This window comes from Anomalospiza imberbis, chromosome 7 (genome assembly GCF_031753505.1).
Source record: "Anomalospiza imberbis isolate Cuckoo-Finch-1a 21T00152 chromosome 7, ASM3175350v1, whole genome shotgun sequence".
NCBI classification, from domain to species: Eukaryota; Metazoa; Chordata; class Aves; order Passeriformes; family Viduidae; genus Anomalospiza; species Anomalospiza imberbis.
In genome coordinates this window covers 37,723,310-37,746,664 of record NC_089687.1, presented here as the reverse complement: position 1 = coordinate 37,746,664, position 23,355 = coordinate 37,723,310, and the positions used below count along the sequence as shown (strand labels likewise).

The 23,355-nt window shown below is 46.8% G+C and overlaps 1 protein-coding gene and 1 long non-coding RNA gene across 13 annotated transcripts in view; one reads left to right on the top strand and one right to left on the bottom strand.

The window, feature by feature from the left end:
- LOC137477514 (uncharacterized) overlaps positions 1–23,355 on the top strand; it is a 302,567-nt gene that overhangs the window by 68,353 nt on the left and 210,859 nt on the right. The gene's annotated exons all lie outside the window — the stretch shown is intronic.
- Positions 1–23,355, bottom strand: part of HDAC4 (histone deacetylase 4) — a 174,345-nt gene that overhangs the window by 46,766 nt on the left and 104,224 nt on the right. For 9 of the 12 annotated variants that reach the window (XM_068196697.1, XM_068196706.1, XM_068196704.1 and 6 more), the window contains 5 exons: positions 21,276–21,426; positions 18,243–18,363; positions 13,321–13,442; positions 4,983–5,123; positions 3,040–3,152 (listed from right to left, as the gene is read on the bottom strand). In XM_068196697.1, coding sequence (XP_068052798.1) covers positions 3,040–3,152; positions 4,983–5,123; positions 13,321–13,442; positions 18,243–18,363; positions 21,276–21,426 — 648 coding nt within the window. The remainder of the gene's footprint in view (positions 1–3,039; positions 3,153–4,982; positions 5,124–13,320; positions 13,443–18,242; positions 18,364–21,275; positions 21,427–23,355) is intronic. The other 3 variants (XM_068196702.1, XM_068196700.1, XM_068196707.1) reach the window with 3 other exon arrangements.

The following is a 23,355-nucleotide window of genomic DNA, read 5'->3' as shown; positions in this document are numbered from 1 at the left end:
TACAATTGGTGTTTTTCTCTTTAGCAAATAACAGACAATTTATGTTATTTACTAGCGTGTGTTAGCATAAATCAGACTTCAAAATTTCATCCAAAAGCCTCAAGGTTGCATTAATGGAGCTATTTCCTGATTTTCAGGGTGAAATGCAAAATTTGCTCAGTTATCTTACAGGCATTTGAAGCAGGAACACTTTAGCAAAAATACCTTTAATTTCTAAACAAGACTGACTTGAAATACGCGCTAGAAAACCCATTATAAAAATTACAATAAAGTGCCTGATTTTCCTGTTAGGAAACCAGTGTTCTGATCACCCTGAGGTCTCTGCAGGTGATTTTCCAACATAAATAGAATCTAGACTTCAAGAAGAATTCTACAGAAGTCTGTTAAACTCAGGTGCTGCTGTGAAAAAGGGGATTTTGTTTAACTCAGTATTCTATTATGGGGCAATCTGTACCTAAGTCGTGGCTGTCTCATCCCTGGAATTGTTCAAGGCCAGATTGTTCCACCCCCTGCCATGGGCAGGGACACCTTCCACCGTCTCAGGGTGCTCCAAATCCAAAATCCAGCCTGACTGTGGACACTTGCAGGGATGAGGCAGCCAAAGCTTCTCTGGGCAGGCCGTGCCTTTTTTTTTTAACAGACTCATTGTAAAAAAACTTCATTTTTCTCTCTAATCTAAAGTGACTCTCCATGTGATTATTTGTACCCACACACTTCTCCTTCCAAGTGATTTTTGAGCACTCCTGGCAATTTTGCTTTAAATTAAATTACATAATGTCAGTGTGCCATTGAAAATAAGATACTTATTGTCAGCAGAGGGATGAAATATTTTACTGATACCATAAATGAATCAAAACTACATCCATTTTCCCTTTGAACAATCAATACTCTGGAGTTGTGCCTCAAAGTGTCTCCTGGGGATTTGATATGGAAAACAGAGGAGAGAAGAACACAGCGGCTTGATGCTCTGAGCACATGGGATTTGGCAGCATTATCACCACTTTAAACACACAGCTCCCATCTCTGGGCTGAACTGCACACAGCCACTCCGGAATGCACACTCTGCAGCTGCACTCCAGGAGCTTTTACAGCCTTGCACCAACTGCAATGGCAGCGAATGCTGTGTGCCTTTCAGAGAGGGAAAAACCTTTAAAAACAGTATTTCAAAACAGAAAGGAGGCAGGGCTGCAGTCTTTCAGCACTGAAGGCACTCAAATAATGAACTTGGGCACTATCTTCCAACACCCCTGGTTCAAGGGCTGATGCAGCAAACTAAGAAGCAGTGAGATATACTTCTCATTTAAAGTGAAACATGAAGCTAAGAACGAAACACAATATTATCTTTTCAGAAACACTCAAATTTTCCTAAACATTTAATGGTGGGAACATGGGGAATTCTGGTCCATTGGTATTAAAGGAATCTCCAGCACCTGAGCTCCGAGGTCACACAGCTCCTACTGAAGAGCATTTTAAAGACACCAAACCTCACTTATTTTTTTCCCAAATAAGGGCCAATGGATTAGCTGGGATTACATGACATGAATGCTGAAATAAAATGCAGAGTTATTTTAATTTGGGAAAGGGAAAGGCTTGGGCAAGACAGGGTTTTTTTCCCAAATAGTCTGTACTGCTCATGCCTCAGCCTAAGTCACAAAATTGCTGCATTACAGGCAGTTGAAGGAAAGACTTTTTCTTGTGGTCAGTGTCCATTTGATTAGGTGTTGGTGGTCTAGTACCAGATGATCAGCTCTAATTATTAAGTTGGAAAATCAAATGGATGAGGAGGATGCTCCAGCTTCACATTTACCTGCAGGAGCTCACTCTCACTTCATGGAATCGTATGGGCTGGAAGGGACCTTGAGGACCACCTGATTCCAATCCCCTGCAGGGACTTTTGGGAAGCTGTTTGCTCTGTTTATGTCACAAAAAATTGTCAAATCCACTAGTTTTTCCATCAGCAGCAACTGGGAATTTGCAGTTTCCTAAGGACAGACAAGATTGACAGCTCCTGGATCAGCAAAATCAAAACTCAGTGCTTGTCCTCCTGGGGCAAGTGAAGCCCCCACCTCCCACCATCTTAACTTCACACGAATTACCTAAATCTGCAAGGTTTACGATGGACTAGTGTGGCTGGAATGTGTGCTGGATCACTTGGCAGGGAAGAGGGTGGAGCAGGAGGCATGTTCCCCATATTGAATACTGTTACACTACATTAGAAATAAAAATAAAGTGCAAATCTGTACAAAACTAGAAAGCAATAAGGACTGACATTTCCACCATCAGAAGGCCTTTTCAATTCTAAAGGAATATTTGTGGAGAACAAGCCTCAGCCTGTTTTTGGAGCCCTGGTGTTAAGACAGACTCTATTCATGGGGAGAACAGCTAATGGGAAGCGGGATTAAAAGAAATGCACCAGTAACATCAGACAACCACACTGGTTTTCTACAGGCACAGTTTATAGTGGGAGCCAGCTCACATGGCCCAGACCCCTTGGAAAAGCTTGGCTCCCGGACTGCTGAACACAGGAGCTGCTGTGCTCAATCCAACCCCACCTCACCCAGGCCAACACCCTGCCCTGGGCATCCAGCGATGCCTCAAGTGATGGTGAAAGTTCATGGGATTATAAACCAGCACATGGCACCAAGCTTTCAGATCCCCAGCTGTGGAGGAAAAGTTTAAATCCATTCCCTTTAATCCAATTATGGTTTGGTCATATTTAGACCGGCCTACTGCACACAATAAATCCACCCTATATACAGGAATAAAGTCCCCAAACACTAAAACACTTGCATTTGACCTTGCTGAATCCCTTTGTTTTTACTTTCTCCTCTCTACAAAACCACTGCAAGTTACCACAAGCTGCCTGTGAGCTGGTCCAAACCAGATTTAATAAACAGATAAGGCATCCTCCAGGCTGAGAGGTAATTCCCAAAGTCTGCTCCAAGTCACAAGTCGGGGTTTTCCTTTTGTGTGGTTTAGTCCTCAGACTCTCCCCAGGCTGATGGGTGTTACAAACCGGAGGGCAGGAAGGCTCTGTACCTCTGCTTGGATACTCGTGACTGATCCTGCAATTCCGTTCTCGGTGCTGATGTTGTTGGAGCTGTTGTTCGGAGAGCTGGGACCAGATCCAGGAGCGCTGTTGCATGCAGAGTCTGAAAAACACATCCACAACCAACTTTTAACATTAGAAACCATCTCTGTGATGGTATTTAGACAGATAACAACCCCTCAAGTTTTGTTTTGATCGAAAGCAGCCCTCCTCCTCCCCTTCTTCCCCCTAAATCTTCCCAGGGCTCTTAAAATAGCAACAAACACTTTCAAATGGTTCATCCAAGTACCTACTGAGAATATTTAAGTCTTCTCTCCATAGGGATTTCTCTTAGAGTGTATTAGTAACTTGAAATATGATTGAAAGATAATAAAAGGCATGGAGGGTTTGAAGAGGTCAGACTGGAGGATGTCGGAGCTGTTCTGCTTCAATTTTCTGGAAGTGCCTCTCTTACCCTCTTTCCCTCTAACCCTACAGACATCTCCTTGCATCAGACCTCCCTCAGAAGGTCTCTCACCTGTTGTATGGCACAGCTGCCAGTGTTCCTCCTTTTATTTGGGAAGGTTAATAACATTCAAACCTTTTTGTTTGAACTTTCCCCATCCCCAACCTTTTGTAGGAGGAGAATCTCCCAGCAGCTGCAGTGGCTGAGGCTGCAGCAGGTTCATCATTGCTCCAGGAGGAATAAAAGCTCATTTTTACAAGGGCCTGGAGGGACAGGACTGGGGGAATGGCTTCCCACTGCCACAGGGAAGGCTTAGAGGGAATTGTAGGAAGGAATTCTTCTCTCTGAGGGTGATAAAGCCCTGGCACAGGGTGCCCAGAGAAACTGTGGCTGCCCCATCCCCCCAAGTGCTCAAAAACAGGTTGGAGCAACCTGTCAAGTGGAAGGTGTCCCACTAGAACCCCCTGTGTTCTTCAGGGATTACACATTAATTTCTATTCCTCAAAGTGGGACTTCCCTTTTAGAAGTCCCGTCTTACCACAACTCAGATACTTTTCTAACAGGCTCCAGGCTGGCTTCTTGAAACATGCCCATGCCAGTGAGAAATGGGAGCTTCTACTGCCATTTCTGAAGGCATTGCATGGAAAAATGGTCAGCCAGCAGAGGCTGATTTATCCCAGGAGCCACGTGCCATATAGCATTGTGTGAGTGAAGGAAATTGGATTTTCAGGTCTGAAAGGCTGCCAGAACTCATGGAAAATGCTCTCAGGCACAGGCTGGGATTTTTGGGGTGTCCTGTGCAGGCCTAGGTTTGGACTGGATTATCCTTGTGGGTGCCTTCTGACTCAGGGTATTTTATGATTCCACAACTTTTAGCTCTTGAAATCCTCCTTCCCCTCTGCAAACAGAGGGGCTCTGACACAGAGAAGTGCTGAGGCACCCCAGGGTCTCCCAGCCCCATGCCCCTGTCTAAAGGGAGCTCACTTTGAGCTTGACGAGTGATGACCGTGTGCCTCAGAGCAAGACAAGCCTGGCAAAGCCATCACTGGGTGGTACTTACACAGAGACATCCCTAGATGGTGCTAAGAATTAACTTTACGGTAATCTCATCACGTTCTTTCCTCTGATCCCACTTGCAAACTTTGGTCCTGGAAGGACAGGACTTTTCAACAAGAGACTGTCAGTTGAGTAGCCAAAAAAAAAAGTTTTATATAGCTGTATGTGTAAAACTCCTGGGTCAAGAACCTTTTCCTATTTTCCATCCTAACTGACAGAGCTCCAGGTGTGTCCCTGGTCAAAGGGAGCAGAGATGGCAGCTGCCCCTCATGAGGGAGCTGCGGACAGGGACGAAGCCTGACCTCAGCCTCCCCCAGGCTGGACAACTCCAGTGCCCTCAGCTTGGTTCCACCACTGCTGAAGCACACGAAGGAGACAGGGAGGCATTTTGGGAAGGAGAAGGGGGTGAAGGATTGAGGAATTGTCACTTACCCGCTGTACCTGTGACATCCAGCGGGCGCTTCTTGAGCGCCGTCACCACGGGCCCGTCCTTCCTGCGCAGGAGGGGGCTGCTCCTCCTCTCAGCCACCTTCTGCTTTAGTCTGGAGCGCAGCTTCAGGTTGGGCTCAGAGGCTGGCCAGGAAAAGGAAACAGTGTTAGGAGTGTCTCAGCAGTGTTTTACTCAGCCTGCAGTTGAGCTGAGCTGAGCCATGTTGAGCTGAGCCATGTTGAGCTGAGCTATGTTGAGTTGAGCTGGCTGCAGTCGAGCCTTTGCAGGAAGCTAAATTAAATTAAGTCATTTGCTAACAAATATTTGGAACACAGATTTTTAATGTAACAAACAGGTCCCAGCCCATGAAACATCTACAAACAGGTCCCAGCCCATGCAAGGTCTGAATTCAACAACGACGACGACAGGCATTTGAATTAAAAATGTAACAGTCATCCTGAGAAGTGTTCTCCGAACGAAGGCACAGACTCGGGATTAGTGCAGAGTTTCCCACCTCTGCCCAACCCAGAGGCAAACCCAGCTGATGGGATCCAGCAGAGGAATGGCTGAGCCAGCTGAGATGCTGTTGTTGGTTCTCTCTGATGTGCTGCTGGAATGGGCAGCTCCACACCCTCGGAGTCATCCGACCCCAGGCTGAGCTCGCTGAGGGAGGGATGCCAGGGCATGGGAAAAGAAAACACCAAACTCAAACCCCACAAGCAAATCAGGTGATTTTCTCCCTGCTGGTTCCTTGAGTCAGCTGGAGCCAGTGTCAACTCAAGGGAAAGGGCATGAGAGCATAGCCAAGGAAAGCCACTGCCAGGGAGGAGGAGCTTTGATTGTTGGTTTGGGAAGCAGCTTGGGGTTACATCATCACAGCCCCACAGTTCAGCCCTATCTAACAGCACATCAGACACCTGGGAAGTTCCAGACTCCCCAGGGCAGGTGTGGGTGCATGTCCTGCGACCACAGCCTTGTGTACACCACGCTTTTGAGAGACTCCCTCCAAAACACAAATCCTGAGATCCCAAGTAGCCAAGGCAGAGCTCCTGGGAAGTCCCAGCGGCCCCGGGGCCAGGACAGCCAGTGACGGCGCACGCGTTATCGAATCTCCATCAGGGTCACGAAGCTTTAATCCAAGACTCCTCCTGCAAGATGATTTCCTCTGGGGGCTTTCTGATCTCCTGAGCCCTGAGTGAAACACCTGCTGTAGGGTTTGAGGGCTCCTGACAGAGCTGAGTGAACCATCCTTCCCCTTCCTCAACAACTCCATTGCTTAATCCCTTTGAACCAGCAAATCCTGCGCTCACTCCATTACCAACCAACGCACTCCAGGGCCAATGATCTACATTTCTTTAGGAGAACCGAAGCAGAGTTTACAAACTGATTTGAATTAACTCAGTCTGGCTGCAGCTATGTTTCCCTTGACCACCAGGTCACATCAAAGATCAAGCCTGTCCACGTTAATTGCAGGGCTCAAAAACTCAGAAGGCTGATGAATTCAAGATCAAATGCTTGAAATTAAGCCATCAACACAGCGCTTTGATGGAATTTTGGGGGGAAGAAAAATTAAAAAAAGAAAGGAAAGAGCTTTTTTGTGACTGTTTTGGACAGAAAAACACCAGCAAGAGATAAAGGGAGCACTGAGAAAAAAAGTGCTTCCTCAAGATGATGCTTCAAATGCTGAATGAAGTGCATTAGCAAGGGGGGAATTATCTTAGAGAGAGAATTTGCATATAAAATGGCAGAGGACAGAATGCAAAACTGCTCCCAGGGCAATATTAAAGACTGGACCAGTTCAAACAGAAGCTCAGGCTCCAAGCAGCAACTACTCAGAGTTCTCTTTGAAATAGAAGTTGACATGATTTTAAAAGCAGTGTTTGGGTACACACCTCATCCCACATCCTTACATTCCCAGCTTTAATTTGTCCCAATTTCTGAGCATTATTAGCTGCCTGGATCCCACACTCATGGCTGGAATGAGATGATCTCTAAGGTCCCCTCCAACAAAACCACTCTGGGATTCTGTGGAAGCAGAAGATGCCACAGCTGGATGCTGATATAGCCATTTTAAAACAAGGAAATCTAAGCCCATGCCACACCTGTTGGAAGGATCTGTCCTCTGACAAAGGAAAACATGGCAATAAAAACTATTTCAGCCCAAATTTTATTCCTGGTGCTCAGATGAAGGATGGTTTCTGCTGGGAACACACAATTAATTAGGTGGCTTTTAAATACAGAGAAGGAATCGGTTTGAAACATCTTAAAAGTGGGCAAGGAAACAAAAGATTTGGGGTCACAGATTACCTAACAGACCCCATATTAAAAGCCACAATAAAAATCTCCTTCCATATAACAAAGAGGTGAACAAACATAGAAAATGACAGCCTTAAAAGAGAAAACACCTCCAGTGTAAGTGATTGCCAAAGCAACGTATTGGAATTTGCCAGATTAAACTATTTTAAGGCAAAATCACTCTGTGTTTTCCCCTTCTGCTAGGGGATCGAGTTTTGAAACACCAAAAGGTCTATTTAAAGCCCTGCTCTGATTTTGTTGTTTATCCCTCAGATATAATCCCAAATCTAACATGGCATCAGGACCTCAGAGAGCATAATCCCTCCATGGATTTAATTGGGTGCTCCAGAGGCCAAAGTAGGTGCATTAAAATTCAGCACAGGCAGCGCAGCACAGCCTCAAACTCACAGAATTTACATAAAACCTATTTTATAGTAAAATCATTTAGGCTTGTTCACATGGCTTTTTAAACTATTATATAATAAAAATACTTTAAAGGTGAAGAGAGCTATCTTTCACAAGTATAAAACAGGAATTTAAACAACACAGAAACATCAAAACCTGACAGTCAATGCAGGTTCAATGCTGCCTCAGGAGCACCAATTCCACTGGAAATCTCCCCAAATTCACCCTGCCAGGCAATATGCCCAAACAAAGCCTAGCTAACTGGAGTAATTTAAAAACTGGAGACTAAATCACCAAACCTAAGTTCAAAAATTACTGCTCCTCTACATCTCCAGGTGAAGTATTTAAAACAAATGCTATAAAATTAGAAAAATCCCCCTCCAGCAAACAAATGAAGCCCATGCCCAAATCTGAGTCAGCTCCCACTAAGCCAGTGGGATTTCTTAAGCACTGACATACTTAATTTGGCCTATAATAAGGATTTATACAAAGAATATTTTGTTTTCCTCCAAGTAAATTAATAACGAGAACATAAGCCAAAAGCTTCCCTGGTTTTCACAGGCTACAAACAAAGTTACCCCTCTTATACATCACTGTGTGCAGCAGGACCCATGCAATCCAATTCTTCCAACATTTATGTCATTCCCATTGTTTTTTTTTTTCCTAGAATTGCAGCCCCTAAGCTGCTGAACTAATTGGACATTAGGTCTGTGGAAGTCAAAACCTCACCAAGTCCTGGGCAGAGTTTGCCCTGTTCCCACTGCCTGTCTACATTTGAGGAATAAAAGCAAACAATGCAGCATGAAACCCCTGCTCCCAGTCCTTGAACATCTTCATTTCAGTAGGTGGGGACTGGAAAGGGATGTTTTTTTATTATTATTATTATTATTGTTGTTGTTGTTGTTATGTTTCAGACGAAGCTTTACTAGTCAGGCAAAAGCCAACAGAATTATCTGGACTCCCTTCTAACATCCATGAGAAAACTCCATGAGGACAGGAAGCTTAAGCTGAAGGAGGGAAAGTGTTAGATGGGATATTGGGCAGGAATTGTTCCCTGGGAGGGTGGGCAGGCCCTGGCACAGGGTGCCCAGAGCAGCTGGGGCTGCCCCTGGATCCCTGGCAGTGCCCAAGGCCAGGCTGGATGGGGCTTGGAGCACCCTGGGACAGTGGAAGGTGTCCCTGCCTTGGCAGGGGTGGGATGGGATGAGCTTTGAGGTTCCCTCCAACCCAATCCTGGAATTCTATGCACAGTGCAGGCCCCTGGCAGCCCCCAGGAAGCAGAGATGGAGCTGGGAGGACCAAGGAGGAGGAGGGTGGGTTCCCTGAGTGACTGGGATCCCCCAAAGGTGACACTAAACCACAAGATTTTGTTTGTTTCCTCCTAGAAGAGATTTCTGTTCTGGTACGCCACTCACAAGAAGTGTCTTCAGGATTCCACAATCGTTAAGGCTGGACAAGATTTCTGAGATGACCAAGTCCAGCCATCAATCCATCATCACCACAAACCATGTCCCCCAGTGCCACATCCCATTTTTTGAACACTTCCAGGGATGGTGACTCCACCACTGCCCTGGGCAGCCTGTACCAGTGCATGACCACCTTGACAGGGAAGAAATCTTCCCCAATATCCAAGCTAAGTGTTATTTTTGGATCAGACAGACTGACATCCTTCACTTGGAGAAGGACAGGGTATTTCCAGCAGGGATTTCTCCAGGGCTCAGGGCCTCCTCTCAGTGCATGGGTTTGTGGGAAGCCAGGTTTCCATGCTGGCTGGAAGGACAACGTGGGTGGGAAGGCAGAGATGCTCTTGAACTGGAGTGACACTCCATGCCACGCAGAGCTCCAAGGCTTGCTCTGGATTATACTCCCACATTACACCAGGGTTTCTCACTAGTCTATTTTCCTCCGAACAACCTTTTGTCCTAAAACAAACCACTCCAAACACTCCAATAATCAGAACCAGTTCAGAGGGACATTACGCTTTCCTTGAAAAACACAGCATTAAAATTGTTGACAAATCCTTTCATTTTCCCTTTTATTTCTTTCTAAATGGAACAAGTTCACACCAATTTCACCTGCTTAGCTGCAAATAATATCCAAACAACTCCAGTTTTCTGCAATACCAACAACATGGGATGCTGGATGCTCTCTGCTCTCAGGCTCCTCTTTTTTTGCATGGAAAAAAGACTCATGGAGTCACAGAATCATTTAAGTTGGAAAAGCCCTCTAAGATCATCGAGTCCAAGAGAAAAAGCATATTGAGAAGTGAAATAATTCCCTTCAAATCTTCATGATGGTGGTGGTGTCAGCTTTCTAAGTAACAGCATGTTCTAATTCACCCACTGCTCAAATTTCAGAAAGCAGGGAATGCCATCAACAACCTCGTTCCTGGGGAGAAAACGAGGACAGGATTCCTTGGAAATGTAAAACTGAAAAGCTCTGATAAAACCCACTTCAGCAGCTCCAAGAAAGGTGTTGACAAACAGCTCTTGGGGTTATCAAAACAGGCTGTCCCCAACCCAGAGTCTAAAATCACTCCATAAGGATTCTCCAGAGATTCTCCTTAGAGAATCCCAGTGCAGCACATAACGAATGTTATTAAGTTTGGGAGACACCAACCTTGATCTGGGAGCAGAAGAGGTCACTTAGACTTTCCCCTCTCAAAAGCTGTCAATAAAGCTCTGACATTAAATCCTACACAGAACAAAGTAAACTCCCCAAAAGGGGAAATAAAAATCCTTGTGCTACTCCAGGTATTTAACAGCAAAGGCAGGAGCAGCACCAACCAAACTGATCTTAGATCAGTGAAAAAAAGGAAGAGCCCCAAAGTGCTTGGAGAGAGGGAGCAGAGTGAAATCAATCCACCAGCCAGGCTAAGAACAGGATTCAAGCAATTAGTAACTGCACCAGGAAAACAATTTCAAGCTGAAACCAAACAGCCAAGAAACTGGAGCACAATTTAGGAAAACAAATCAGAGAGAGCTGGATTTCAGGGCATGGGAAGCATCGGGAGCACGATGCAGGAGCTGACTGCTCCCCCTGCTGAAGGCTTTCAAACACTCTAAAGGTATCACTCCTGCACATCCTCCCTCTCCCATAACGTGTGACCATTAGGATGCTTGAAATAAGATTAAAGACACACGGTATTGCTAAAATGCAGGGAAATGGCAAATTTGATGGGATCATGAAATTGTTTGGGTTGGAGGGACCTTAAAGCTCACCTTGTTCCAACCCCCTGCCATGGGCAGGAACACCTTCCTCTATCCCAGGGTGCTCCAAGCCCTGTTCAACCTGGTCTGGAACACTTCCAGGGATGGGGAATATTTATTCTTCCCAAAAATGTCTCAACCTGCAAGATACACTCCCAGCTCTGCAGACTGGGAGAAATGATAATTCCAACTGCCTTCCCACCACCCCCTAAGCCGCCCTCTCTCCAGCAACGGTGTTAGTTGGATTCCAGCCCTGGTAATCAGAGCTGTATTGTGATGGGTTCTGTTATTTGAGCTGCAAATATTTAATCAAATTTAATAAAATTGGACTACACGATATGGCGGTTTTAAATTACCAACACAAAGCCAGAGTGTTGCCTGGTGCCAAAAATCTGAAAAGCTCACCCGTAATAAAGAACTTTATTTAGGATGGGCTCCAGCCTTCCCTGCCTTTTGTTTACACCAGACTGTTCAGGAGCCTTTCTTCTCCAAGCAACTTAACATTCTTGGCACTGGGAATTCTGCAGGATATTGCTGTGCCAGAGCCTGACGTGCTGTTGCGTTGAAAGGAAAATAAAAGAAAGCAATGAAAAAAAAATTCTCTCCTGAACCTTACAAAAGTGAGCTCGTTTGTATCCCAGACCAGTGCCCAGGAGATTAATGCTGGTGCCCAAAAAGAACAAGCGTCAGCGTTCTGGCAAACCAAAATGAGCTGAACATCCTCCTGCTGGAAAACAACAATGGGTTTGGTGGCTTTCACTCTTTATAATGTGATTAGCTCCATTTATCACCCTTAATTCCCCCTGTCTGACGGCAGGAGTTCACCCAGCAGGAGCTTTGGTGAGATCCCAGTTTGGGAAGCAGCACAGGGTGAGATGTGCAGATGTCTTCCTTCTCCTGCAGGAATTGCCTTCCAGGACACTGGGAGCAAGAAGGGCAACTGCTGCTCCAAGCCAATCTGACAAGGTGCCCTGAGGTGACGAACCAGGCAGGTTTGGGAGCAGGTCAAAGCCCATTTTTACTGTGGTAATGCTAACAGGGTAGGAACGGATCACCTGGCACCACAAGGCACAGGAAAGAGCTAAAAATCTCTTGCAATCAGGCTGCCCACAGGCCCTAAGTGATAGGTTTGGTGCCAAGGGATGCTTCCCTGCGTGGAAATGCTGTGAATCCCCAGGACAGCCTGGAAGATCTTCCATTTCCCAGGAGCAGAGAGGAGAGGATGCCCTGTCTTTCAGCAAATACAGTTTTCTAAGCTTGGCTTTTGGAGTCCTTCAGGAAGGGCACAGTTAAAAGTACCATTCCCAAAGCCACAGGGGCACCTTTCCCAGGGAAAGCCCACATGTTGGAGCCAATTTTTGACTGGGTTCCTGTGCAGCTGAAGTGCTTATTACTCATCAAGCAACCAACCCAAGGGGGACCAGAGACAACTGTCCAGATGGGAATCCATCCGTAGCAGGGTAGGTGCTATGGTTCCTAGTAAGAAATTCCCAAAAGGGGAAAATTTCATCACTGAAAAGCTGGTCAGGCATTGGAACAGGCTGTCCAGGATGGTGGTGGAGTCACCATCACTGCAAGTGTTTAAAAAAGCTGTGGATGTGGCACGTGGGGCCATGGGTTAGAGGCAGCCTTGGCAGTGCTGGTTGAAGACTGAATAATCTTTGAGGGCTTTTCCAACCTGAATGATTGTGTGATCTTTCCAGAGAAGCTTTTTTTGCTGTCCTGAAGTGATCCTCAGCACGGCCAGTGAGCAGAACTGCTCCCTGAGCGAGGCTGTGCCCTCACAGCTGAGCCGTTCCCCGAAGGCAGCAGCCCCGAGCTGGCCGGGTTTGGGAGCCCAGGCTGTGCTGGCTCAGACGTGTGCTACGGAGCTGAGGAGCACAGCCAAGCCAAACAACCTGGTTTACATAATACAGGCTTGAGGAGTAACTGACCTGCTCAGCCACCATGCAGGGAGAAGCCAGACTGAAAGAGAACTGTCTAGGTGTGAACCAAACCCTCGCAGGAAGCCCTGGTGCTCGCCCTGGCACAAACCTCCTTATTTACCTCAGGTACAAACTCAGACATAAAATGCAAATCCCCCAAGAAATGAACTTTTTCTCAGTGCTTTTCTCGTTCAGCAAAGCATAGCTGGGCTGGAGGCACGCGGATCTCTGTGAGAGCTTTGGGAAAACATCTCCCAAACTTCGACACGCGGCTCCGCTGTCTCCTGCACTCCTCACACACCCTGGAGCAGCCCCAGGCTCCCTGGAACACTGGGAGTACAGTGACAGGTGAAGGGGGAGCAGATGGAGAGGGGGCTTGGGAAACAAAGCACGGCCTGGAATCCAGCTTTTTGGCAGCATCCCTTCTTTTTCAGGAGAATCAGATCAGAGGGCCGAGCGTGACGGCAGAGGTGGCTGGCAGCGTGGCGAGGGAAGGGCAGCCCTACCTGTTTTTCTGAGTGGGAAGTCGTCTTTGGAATCGTACATCCCCAGGACTGGGTGGTTGTAGGTGCCGGAGACGCCGCTTTGGGGTGGGGAGCTCTGGTCCAGAGAGCTGTGCTGGGTCTTCCTGCACAGAAGGAAAGAGAAGGAGAAGGGACAAGCTTTACACCGGTGACACGCAGAGGAGACGGGCGCAGCGCCTGCCACCTCAGGGAGTGGGGAATGGGGCAAAGGCAAAGGCTCTGGCTTTCTCCTTCTGGGCATTCCTACAAGAAACCCAACTAAAATCCAATACACAGGAAGGTAATTAGCACAGTTTTCAGTGTAGGACTACACCTTGGCTCGGCTCATGCAGGTATTTAACCATGAGTATAAGACTGTAACTTGGGCTGGGTTTTGCTAAGTCATGCTCCTGAACCTCAGCACAGGTGAGATCTCACTTCAGCACAAGTGAACCATTTCCCTCCCCAAAACAAACCCCGGGCTCAGCAGATAGAGCCCAAGGCTGAAGCGTTGCACCTGGCCAGCAGCAGCCATGCCACACAGGTGGCCCCCACCTTTCCTCCTGCCTGTCCTCCCATCCCAGGAGCTCAGCAGAGACGGGGGCCAAAGCACTCAGCACCTTCCCAGCTGAACTTCCCCGAGATGATAATTTATGGCTTTGTTTGAGCAGGCTGCTGGAAGTAAATTGCAGTCTGTTTGCTGAGGATATTAAATAATGAATGAGTTTTCTCAGCCTCCTACCAGTTTGTTGGCTGCATCTTTCCTGCTTAATGACTTGTGCCCAGCTTTGCTGTTTCTCAGGAGCTCCACCAGCCTGGGAGAAGGCTCCAGCCAGCACAGCAGCTCCATCAGCAGAATGACTGATTTAGCCATGCAGGTGACACTCACTGGGCTCTCACAACTTCACTTTAAATAAACAGAATTTAAAACACATATTTCTTCTAAATACTAATGGATTTGGGACAACGGAAAGCAAGCGTTTTGGAAAAAATCAAAAGTGACTATTTGAAATTTTGTACTGCCTAAAAACCAAGCTGAAAATATTTTCCTACAAAAGGTTCTTCAAGGAACCAAAATGAGCCATTCCCAGCTGAAAATTGCACAAATTCACACTGTTTCTCGAGCAGTACTAATCCCTTGAGTGCAAGTTCAACTCAGAAGTTGGCTGCTGAGATCCAGAGCATCAATTCCACTGCAAGTTAAAGCCTTCAAAAAATAAGGGGCTAATGAAATACTAGCAAAATACATTGAATTTTCTACATAATTAAAAAAAAAAAAAAGAAACCTTCTGCAAATTTTATTTGAACATCAACATTTTCTACTCCCACAGACCTTCTAGTGGGAGGTGTCCCTGCCCATAGCAGGGGGTGGAATGGGATGGGCTTTAGGGACCCTTCAGCCCAAACCATTCTGGGATTCTATGGAAGTATGAATGACTGTGGTTTCTGAACCCTCCCTCTTCATTATCCAGATTTCTCTATACATAAAGAAAAATTATTTCTGGGGCTCTTGCAGGGCTGTGTTTCCCACACCCACCCCATGCTGTGCCACATCCCCACCCCTGAAGGCCCCCACGCACACTTCAATCTTCACCTGCAATCAAAACAAAGACAAACTGAAAAAAAAAAAAATCCCTCCTGGGAAGAGACGTGGCATTTTTCTGCCGGGATCTGCTCATTCCATGGGAAGGCAGCACACAGAGATGTTTCACTCCCAGGAATCCTGGGTGCTGTGATCTGAGAGCCCCGAGCCCCATCAAGTCACACAATGACAGTTTTGGCTCTCTAAGAGCAACAGACTTTCCCCCCCCCCCCTCCTTTTTCTTTTTTTTTTTTTTTTTTGTAATCATGACCTAAGCAGCACAATCGAGTACATTTAAGCTATTTTCATCCCTTTGTCAGGCAATATGCAGGAATTCAAAGGGCCTGTTTAGATGTGTTCCAGGGCTGCTGAATGACAGATATTGAGCTCTGCAAACAGGAATACATTCCCTGGCTCCAGGACTGGGGTCTGACGCTGCTTCCAGCAGCATGCACTGGTCTGCATGCCCCTTCAGGAATGTCAGAGCTCTGGGAGGAGAAGAAATTGGACACTGCATGGAGCTTGCAGACATTCCTGAAAGCACATCCCTTCATTCAAGGCGTTCTCTGTTCCCTGAGCTCCTTCAAACACCCACATGCACAGACGGAAAGGTTGGAGTGATGATCTTGGAAGTCTTTTCCAACCTTAACGATTTCATGATTTGATATTTCATCCTTCAATCATGTTCAGCAAGATGCACTGAATATACATTCAGACATGTGTACCTGTGCTGGAATGTCTTGTGTTCACACCCCTGGATGTTGGGATCATTCAATGCGTAATTTAAAATATAATTGTACCTCTCTACCTCCTCACCGTGCAAAAATACTCAGTTAAACTCCCTTCCATGGCTGCTAGCACACAGAGTGGCTGCTTCCCAAGCACTGCTGACAGCTTCCCAGGGAAATCACAGAGAGCAGAAATTCCTGGGAGCTGAGCTGCCCAGTGTGTTCAGAATCCAGGGGAGGGACAGTCTGACAATGCCGTTCCAAAGAAGCTCCCATAGTGGTTTGGGCTGGAAAGGACCTTAAAGTCCACCTTGTTCACCCCTTTCCACCATCCCAGGTTGCTCCAAGCCCTGTCCAACCTAGCCTTGAGCATTTCCAGCGCTGGGACATCATCCTAGAAGTCTTTTCCAGCTCTAATACCTCTGTAATTCCGTGCCAGCAGAACATTTTTCCTGTCATAGCCACTGACATCAGACCATCATGGTGCTCAATACCCTTAGGAGCCTTTTTTTTTTCCCCAAGCAATGCTTTCCATTTCTAATTTTTTTTTTTTTTAAAGGAATTCACAAACCTTAGTAAGACCAAGGGAAGTGCTTAAAAGCAGGCGTGTTGCTTCGAGAGGCTCTCCCAGCATCTGTTACCACTTAATTGCCTCACATGCTCACAGTGAGAGCGTGGAGTGGATCTCCTGCAAGCCCCGCTCGCATGTGCTCAACCCAGCCACCACCCAACTGCATCACAGCACAGCTATGCGGGGACAGGAATGTCTCCAGAGCTCAGCTGGTAACCTATGAGATGCCATATAAATAAATACTAATATAGCAGGAATTTAAAGGTTGATTCTCCTTTTGAGAAAAAAAAAAAAAAAAAGAAAATAAATTTTCTTAAAAGTAGAATGGAAAGGAAAAAAATCCTCAACTTCTGCCTGAACAAGTGAGGGGTGCATTTAAAAAATCCTGTGCTGCTGCCATCTGCCCTCCTTGAGGGCTCAGAAGGACAATTCAGCACTGAGAAAGAGCTGTGAGGCCCCAAGACTTTGTCCATCTTGGGTCAGAATCCAGAATAACAATCCTCACCCCACCACAAAACAGATGGAAAATGAGGGGATGGCAGGACCTGAAATCTTTGTGCAATGCTTTGTGTGCTCTCTGCCTGCTGGCACCCCTGGAGCATCACAGGGAAGGGGTGTTAGGATGTCTAAGTGCCACAAGAAACCCCAAACACAATGTGGCTAAAAGCCTGCAGCAGCCCAGGCCTTGCATCACAGAGAATCCCAGGATGGTTTGGGTGGGAAGGGATTTAAAGCTCATCTCATTCCACCCCCTGCCATGGCAGGGACACCTTCCACTGTCCCAGGCTGCTCCAAGCCCATCCAATCAGGCCTTGGACTCTTCCAAGGATCCAGGGGCAGCCACAGCTTTCCTGGGCACCCTGAATCCTGAATTCTAACTGACCTTGTACCACTCCTGCGTTAACTGTTATTTTAACCATCCCTTAAATGGAGGCTCAGAGTCTTCAACCACCTTTAATGAAATCCCCAAGTCTCAGATTAGATTTTCAGAGATGTATTATAGCTGCTCAATCTCACTTTGCCTCCAATAACATCTGAATTCTTCTGCCAGCTCCACTTCAGCATTTCTGTCCTGGCTCAGAGCTGGGATAGCTTTCAAATTTCATTGCAGCTCAGTGTCTGGAATTTGGAAGCATCTTCTGGCTATGACCTCATCCTCCCTGCACACACGTTCATTTCTTAAGACTTATAACACCGTCAGTGCTTCAGCTTGAACATTAATTTCACGGCAAAATAAAATGATTTTTGTAACTCTAAATTTCGTGAATTTTGAGGTCACTAAAGCCAACATCCAAAGCACTTTGGCTTTTTATTTAATAAAGACAGCGACAAAATCATAGCAGTGGAAACTTCCAAGTCACATGAAATTTCCAAGTGTCTTTAGTACAATGAAAAAGTTGATTTCTGAAATTGAAACTGGAGACCAGCAGTTGAATATTTTCAGTTGAAAATGGAGATGTTGGGGCAGTTGTGATTAAAAGTGTAGACTGGACCCACTAGATGGTTCCAGTAAGAGCCAAGTGAACAAAACTTCCAAGTTTGAGAGATTAAGAAGAACAGTAAGCCTTAAAAGCTTTAAAATGCAAAGCTTAACTATCCTGAGCTGCAGGAATTCACTGAACCATAGAATATCCTGAGTTGGAAGGGACTCACAAGGATCATCAAATTCCAGCTCCTGAACATAAAAAACTATTCCTCATTTGACTAAAGTTTAAGTTTTATAACACCAGCTGGGATCAAATCCTGAGTGAAAAGCTGGAGGACTGATAAAAGCTGATCTCTGACTGTAGAACTTGTGAGTTTGAATACTTGTGGCTTCCAGATGACACGAAGACCTCTCCCTACACACAGAGCACTGTGACACCATCACAGCAGACACAAAACCCACTCACACTGGAGCCCTCTGGAAAACGCATTTTGGGAACGCACAGGGATCCTGTCACTGCTCTGGCTCATCCCACAAGCACATCAGGTCTATTCCCTCAGGGAACTGGGGACAAAGGTGGCACTGGCTGAGCCCTGCAGAAAGCCCAGCACCACTTACCCGTACCAGAAGCGAGGGTCGCTGGATATGCAGTGGTTGAGATTCCGGTGGGCCAGAGCCTTCTTCTTGTTTAACACGAATTCCTGCAATTTCATCTTCACTTCTGTGCTTGCCACTGCACCTGCGATTGAAAAAAAATAAATTAAAAAAAGGTTATTAAATCAATTCACACGCTTGAAGGAATTTTACATTTCTAAAATAGACCCCAAATCAAATCTTTCATTTCCAGTCCAAAAAAAAAAGGACTTTGCTTTCAAAGAGAGAAGAACAAAGTGCCTCCAGTAAGGAGCTCTCCCTTCTTATCCCTTTAGCTTGGCATAGATTCATAAGTTATGTTTGAAAACACAGATGAAATTGGGTTTATTTCACCAGAAGAGGATGTTACACTTGCATAGAAGCACACTCAGAATAAAGCACTTGTCTGGAGTATCCAGCTCTCTTTGAACCAAAGTTATTTAAGAAAAGGGGTCTTGTGCACCCTCAAGTTGTTAAATGTCACATCTAAAAGCAGAAGGGGAATGAGCCCAGTAGCTCATGTGTGGGTTTTGTCTTGAAAACTCCTGTAAACAGGGACCTCTTTGTTCCCAAGTCTCTGCCGACCACGGCCGACGTAACATTTCGCTTCATTTACAAGCGCGCCGATGTCTCGCTTCAGATAGAAAACCTAACATTTAAAAAAAATTAAAGAAAGGGATTCAGTCATTCTGCAGAGCTAAAATGTCAACTGTGTAATCCTTAATCATGATTTCCTGCACAATGGAGAGCAGGCTGTTCCCCTGCCATGATGGATCCCAGTGATCATCGGGTTGACAGCCCAGACTCCCAGGCAGGGCTCCTGATGGAGCAAGGCAGCCCAAGTTTGGCAAGGGGACATGTGGTAAATGATGGTTCATCCACACCGTGGCGTAAGGCAGGAGCTCCAAAGGAAAATATCTGGGCTGGGAGGAAAGGAAAAGGCCAGGGAAGCTGCCGGCTCTGCTGGGAACAAGAAGTAAAAGATCACCCTGCCATGTTCTTGTGTCCTGTGCCCTGCTCGATGATGAGGTGACGTTTGACATGCTGGGAGAACTATTCCTGCTCTCTCCAAGAGCAGGGAGCTGCAGTGCTCCCACAAGGCACTGCCTAGAGCTGTAAAATGGTTCAAACACCAAAGTGAGAGAATTCCCTTTTTTGGAGCCCTGTATTTCTCACCAGCTCCACAAACACAGGTTTGGTGGAAAGTTCAAGCAAAGAGCTGGAGATAAATTCCTGAGTAGCAGAAGCGGTGACAAATCCATGCTTGAAAACCTTCTCCCTCCAAAAGTGTCATCCTTAAGCCATTAGCATCCTTAGAACACTCAAACCTGGCTGTGTTCTGTCAGGCTGGCATAAACCTCTTACTTAGAAGACTTGAAGTTCAATATGTTTGGAGTGTAAGGTTTACCTCCTTTACTGAAGCTGAATGATATTATAGAACCTCAGAGAGCTTTGGGTTGGGAGGAACCCTAAGGATCATCTAATTTCAACTCTGCCATGGGCAGGGACACCTTCCACTACCCCAGGCTGCTCCAAGCCCTGTCCAGCCTGGCCTTGGGCACTGCCAGGGACCCAGGGGCAGCCCCAGCTGTTCTGGGCACCCTGTGCCAGGGCCTGCCCACCCTCCCAGGGAACAATTCCTAATTCCCAAGATCCCATCCATCCCTGCCCTCTGGCAGTGGAAGCCATTCTCTGTGTCCTGTCCCTCCAGGCCTTGTCCCCAATCCCTCTCCAGCTCTCCTGGAGCCCCTTTAGGCCCTGGAAGGGGCTCTGAGCTCTCCCTGGAGCCTCCTCCTCTCCAGGTGAGCACCCCCAGCTCTCCCAGCCTGGCTCCAGAGCAGAGGTGTTAACAAGTAAGGAGAACAAACTCCACCTCTCTCACACTCTCTTCATATTTCGGATCAGGACAATTTTAGCTTCTCTTTGCCAAATTTTGTGATGTGAGAAAAATAACTTAAGTATCCTTAAGCACTGAGGTGCAATAATGATTCTACATCACAGCACTTCTTAAATAAAAAGTAACTTAAAAATAAAACTGTAGCCATGGGAACAGGATCTTCAACTTAACATCCCCAAATTCTGTGTTTTTTCCTCTACTCCTCTGTGCTTCACCTAAAAGACGCTTTGCTTCCATTTTCCAGAGATTCAGGCATTTTAATTTCTTCTCAGATTGCTTTAATGAGTATGGCCAGGTATTGGTTCTAAGGAGAGGCCCAGCAAAACATGGATCAAACATCAACAGCTGATGGGAGCAGCAGGGGGAAATGCAAATGCTTAGGGATTCTGAACCTCTGGTCTTTCTAGCCCTTAAAAAGGTCTCCCAGACTCCAGTTTTTTCCTACTGAAAAAGTTCTTGGAGCTTTATCTTATTCCTGGTTCCCAGCCAGCATCCCATCTTCCTTCCACCACTTCTCCCATCTGAAACCAGACTTGAGGAGCTGATGGCACAACATGGCGAGGTATTTTGAGGTATTTTTCCTCCCATTCACTTGCAGAAAAAGCCCAAACAAGCAGCCCAGAGTCTCTGATAAGGGACATTGTGAGGCCACAATGATTTCCTCAAGTGCATAATGACACAGAGTGGGGAAGGCACCCACAATCTGTAACCTCCTGAAAAAAATCTCCTCATGAATGGAAATGCTTCAAAAAGGGGAGAGCTGTGAACTCAACTATGTCTTAAAAAGAGTGAAATTCAGAGCAGCAGAAAGAGAAAAGGAGTGCAGCATGCATCTGGTGTATTTTATGGGCTTAATATTCTGCCTCCATTAGGAATGCTGCCAAAAATACTTCAAAAAATGTTAAATCAAGGGAAGAGAGGATACGCTTCCTTTTGAAAAATGCTAAAATGGCATTTAGCGAGACAAAAATGAAGATAAAGCAGAGAAACGCATTTCTCTCTTCCCTTCAATTCCCACAAGCTCCCTGTGCCCTCAAGGAGGTTTCTCCAGCTTTCTGAGGCTCCTTCATGGCTCCCATCTGCCTGTCACCACCCAAAGCAGTGGTGCTTTGGCCACTTACTCTCTTTCCCTTTCTCTTTGTTTTTCAGCTGCTGCAGTTTCTGCTCTCGGTGCTGCTTCTCCAGCTCCTGCTCCTGTCGGTGCTGCTCCAACTTCCTCTGGTGCTCCAGCAGCTCCTGCTGATGCTTCATGGCCAGCATCTCCTGCTGCTGCTGCGGAGAAGGGAACAGGGAAAAGGAGCAAATTAAGACCAGCAGCCTTCCCAGAGCCAAAGCAGAGGCTGCAGGCAGGTGACAATAACAGTGCTTCATTCATGGCAAGAAGGACAAGCACGGGCATCCTTTTATCTCCATCACCTGATTTTAAATAAAACCCCACTAAGGCACCATCAATATTATTTGTTGCACAGAGAAATTGTAGAAATTGTGGCTGGCCCATCCTTGGAAGTGTTCCAGGCCAGGCTGGATGGGGCTTGGAGCAACCTGGGTTAGTGGAATGTGTCCCTGCCCATGGCAGAGGGAGGAACAAGATGGAATTTAATGTCCCATCTAACTCAAACCACACAGAGATTCCATGATTAATTATAAAGAAGAATCGCGCCAATAGATAAAAGAAATAATTCCCCGAACAATTTCTCCAGGAAAGATTTTCCCTGGCCCTCCCCACTCACCCATATTCATGGGAATAATCAGGAGACATGATGTCTAATTAAGGTAATTATTTGCAACGCTTCCATCAGATGGGACATTCAAGGCTGGAAGCACTAGAGCTCCTGCCCCAGTGCAGGTCCCCCCCGGCTCCCCAAGTGCCAGCAGCCGGGAGGTGTCGGTGTCCCCACCAACCTCCTGGGAAACGTGGGGTGCATCCCCAGCGCAGAGCACCCTGTGGGCGCAGAGGGGATCCCCACGGGGCTCAGGGCGGCAGCTTGATGCGCTGGGCGAGGGGACGCGCCGTGTGCTGCGAGGCTCTGGAAAAGCAGGTGTACAAACAGCACATCCCAGCAGCCTGGAGAGCAGCAAAGCGGGGCTAAAAACCGCTTTTTCTTGAAAAAGCGGAGCCGAAACGATGACTTCCCACCTTCCAGTTCGATCTGCACCCTGCCCAGCAAGGCGCGGGCCGGGCCAAGAGCGTGGGCCGCTCCCGGGCCTCCCGCAAAGCCCTGGAATGCCGAGGCCCTCTGGAGCCTCCAGAGCCCTCCGGAGCCTCCGGAGCACGCGCCCACCCCGCACTCTTTACGTTGGCAGCTTATAAACCAAGGGATTGATCGGAGCTGGCAGCCTCCAGCCTCAACGGCCCGGCCTCTCCGGGGCCGCGCTTAATGGGGGCCTGTGCTCGGATACCACCCACCGCTCCCGCAGAACCCCCGAGGCGGAGAGGGTCGGGAGCACGCAACTGTGGAATGCTTTGGGTTGGAAGGGACCCTAAAGATCGCCCCGTTCCAAGCCCCTGCTGTGGGCAGGGTCCAAGCCATGGCTGTTAAGACAGAGATTCTGCTCTCTCCAAGAACATCTCAATCCATCCTTCTCCAAACCCTGACAGCTCCTGCATACACGAGACTCCCACCCCAAAGTTTTTTCTTCTCCTTGAGCACATTTTCCTTTTAATCCCTTTAGCTGAGATTCTTGGGGTGTCCTGTGCAGGGCCAGGAGTTGGACTTCGTGATCCTTGTGAGCCCCTTCCAGCTCTGGACGTTCTAGGCTCCTCTGATTAATTTGTGGCATTGCACATTTGCACCGCCCAATGCTTCAGCAGTGGATCCACAATAAATACAAATAAAATCACACTATTCTATATAAAGATGGAAAAAAAAAACCCAATCTAAGAGTTATTTACAATCTGCCTGGCTATCTGCTGGAAACTCTCCATGGAGGAATCCCTGCTGCTGCCTGTTCCAAGCAGGCAGGCTGTTGTAAAACACCAGCAATCCAGTTATTTTGCAGTGACTGCACCTCTGCTTCCCCTCCTAATTCTATTGAATTATATGTAAACAACCAAAAATCCACACTGGGAAAAAAAAAAAAAAACCAAACTAGAAAAGGAGGAAAAAAATAGAGGAAACCAGCTATTTTTGTTTTCTAATTAAGCAGCAGCTTCTACTAACACGTCTCCATTTGGGGAAAGAGTCTTTTTCCCAACTTCCA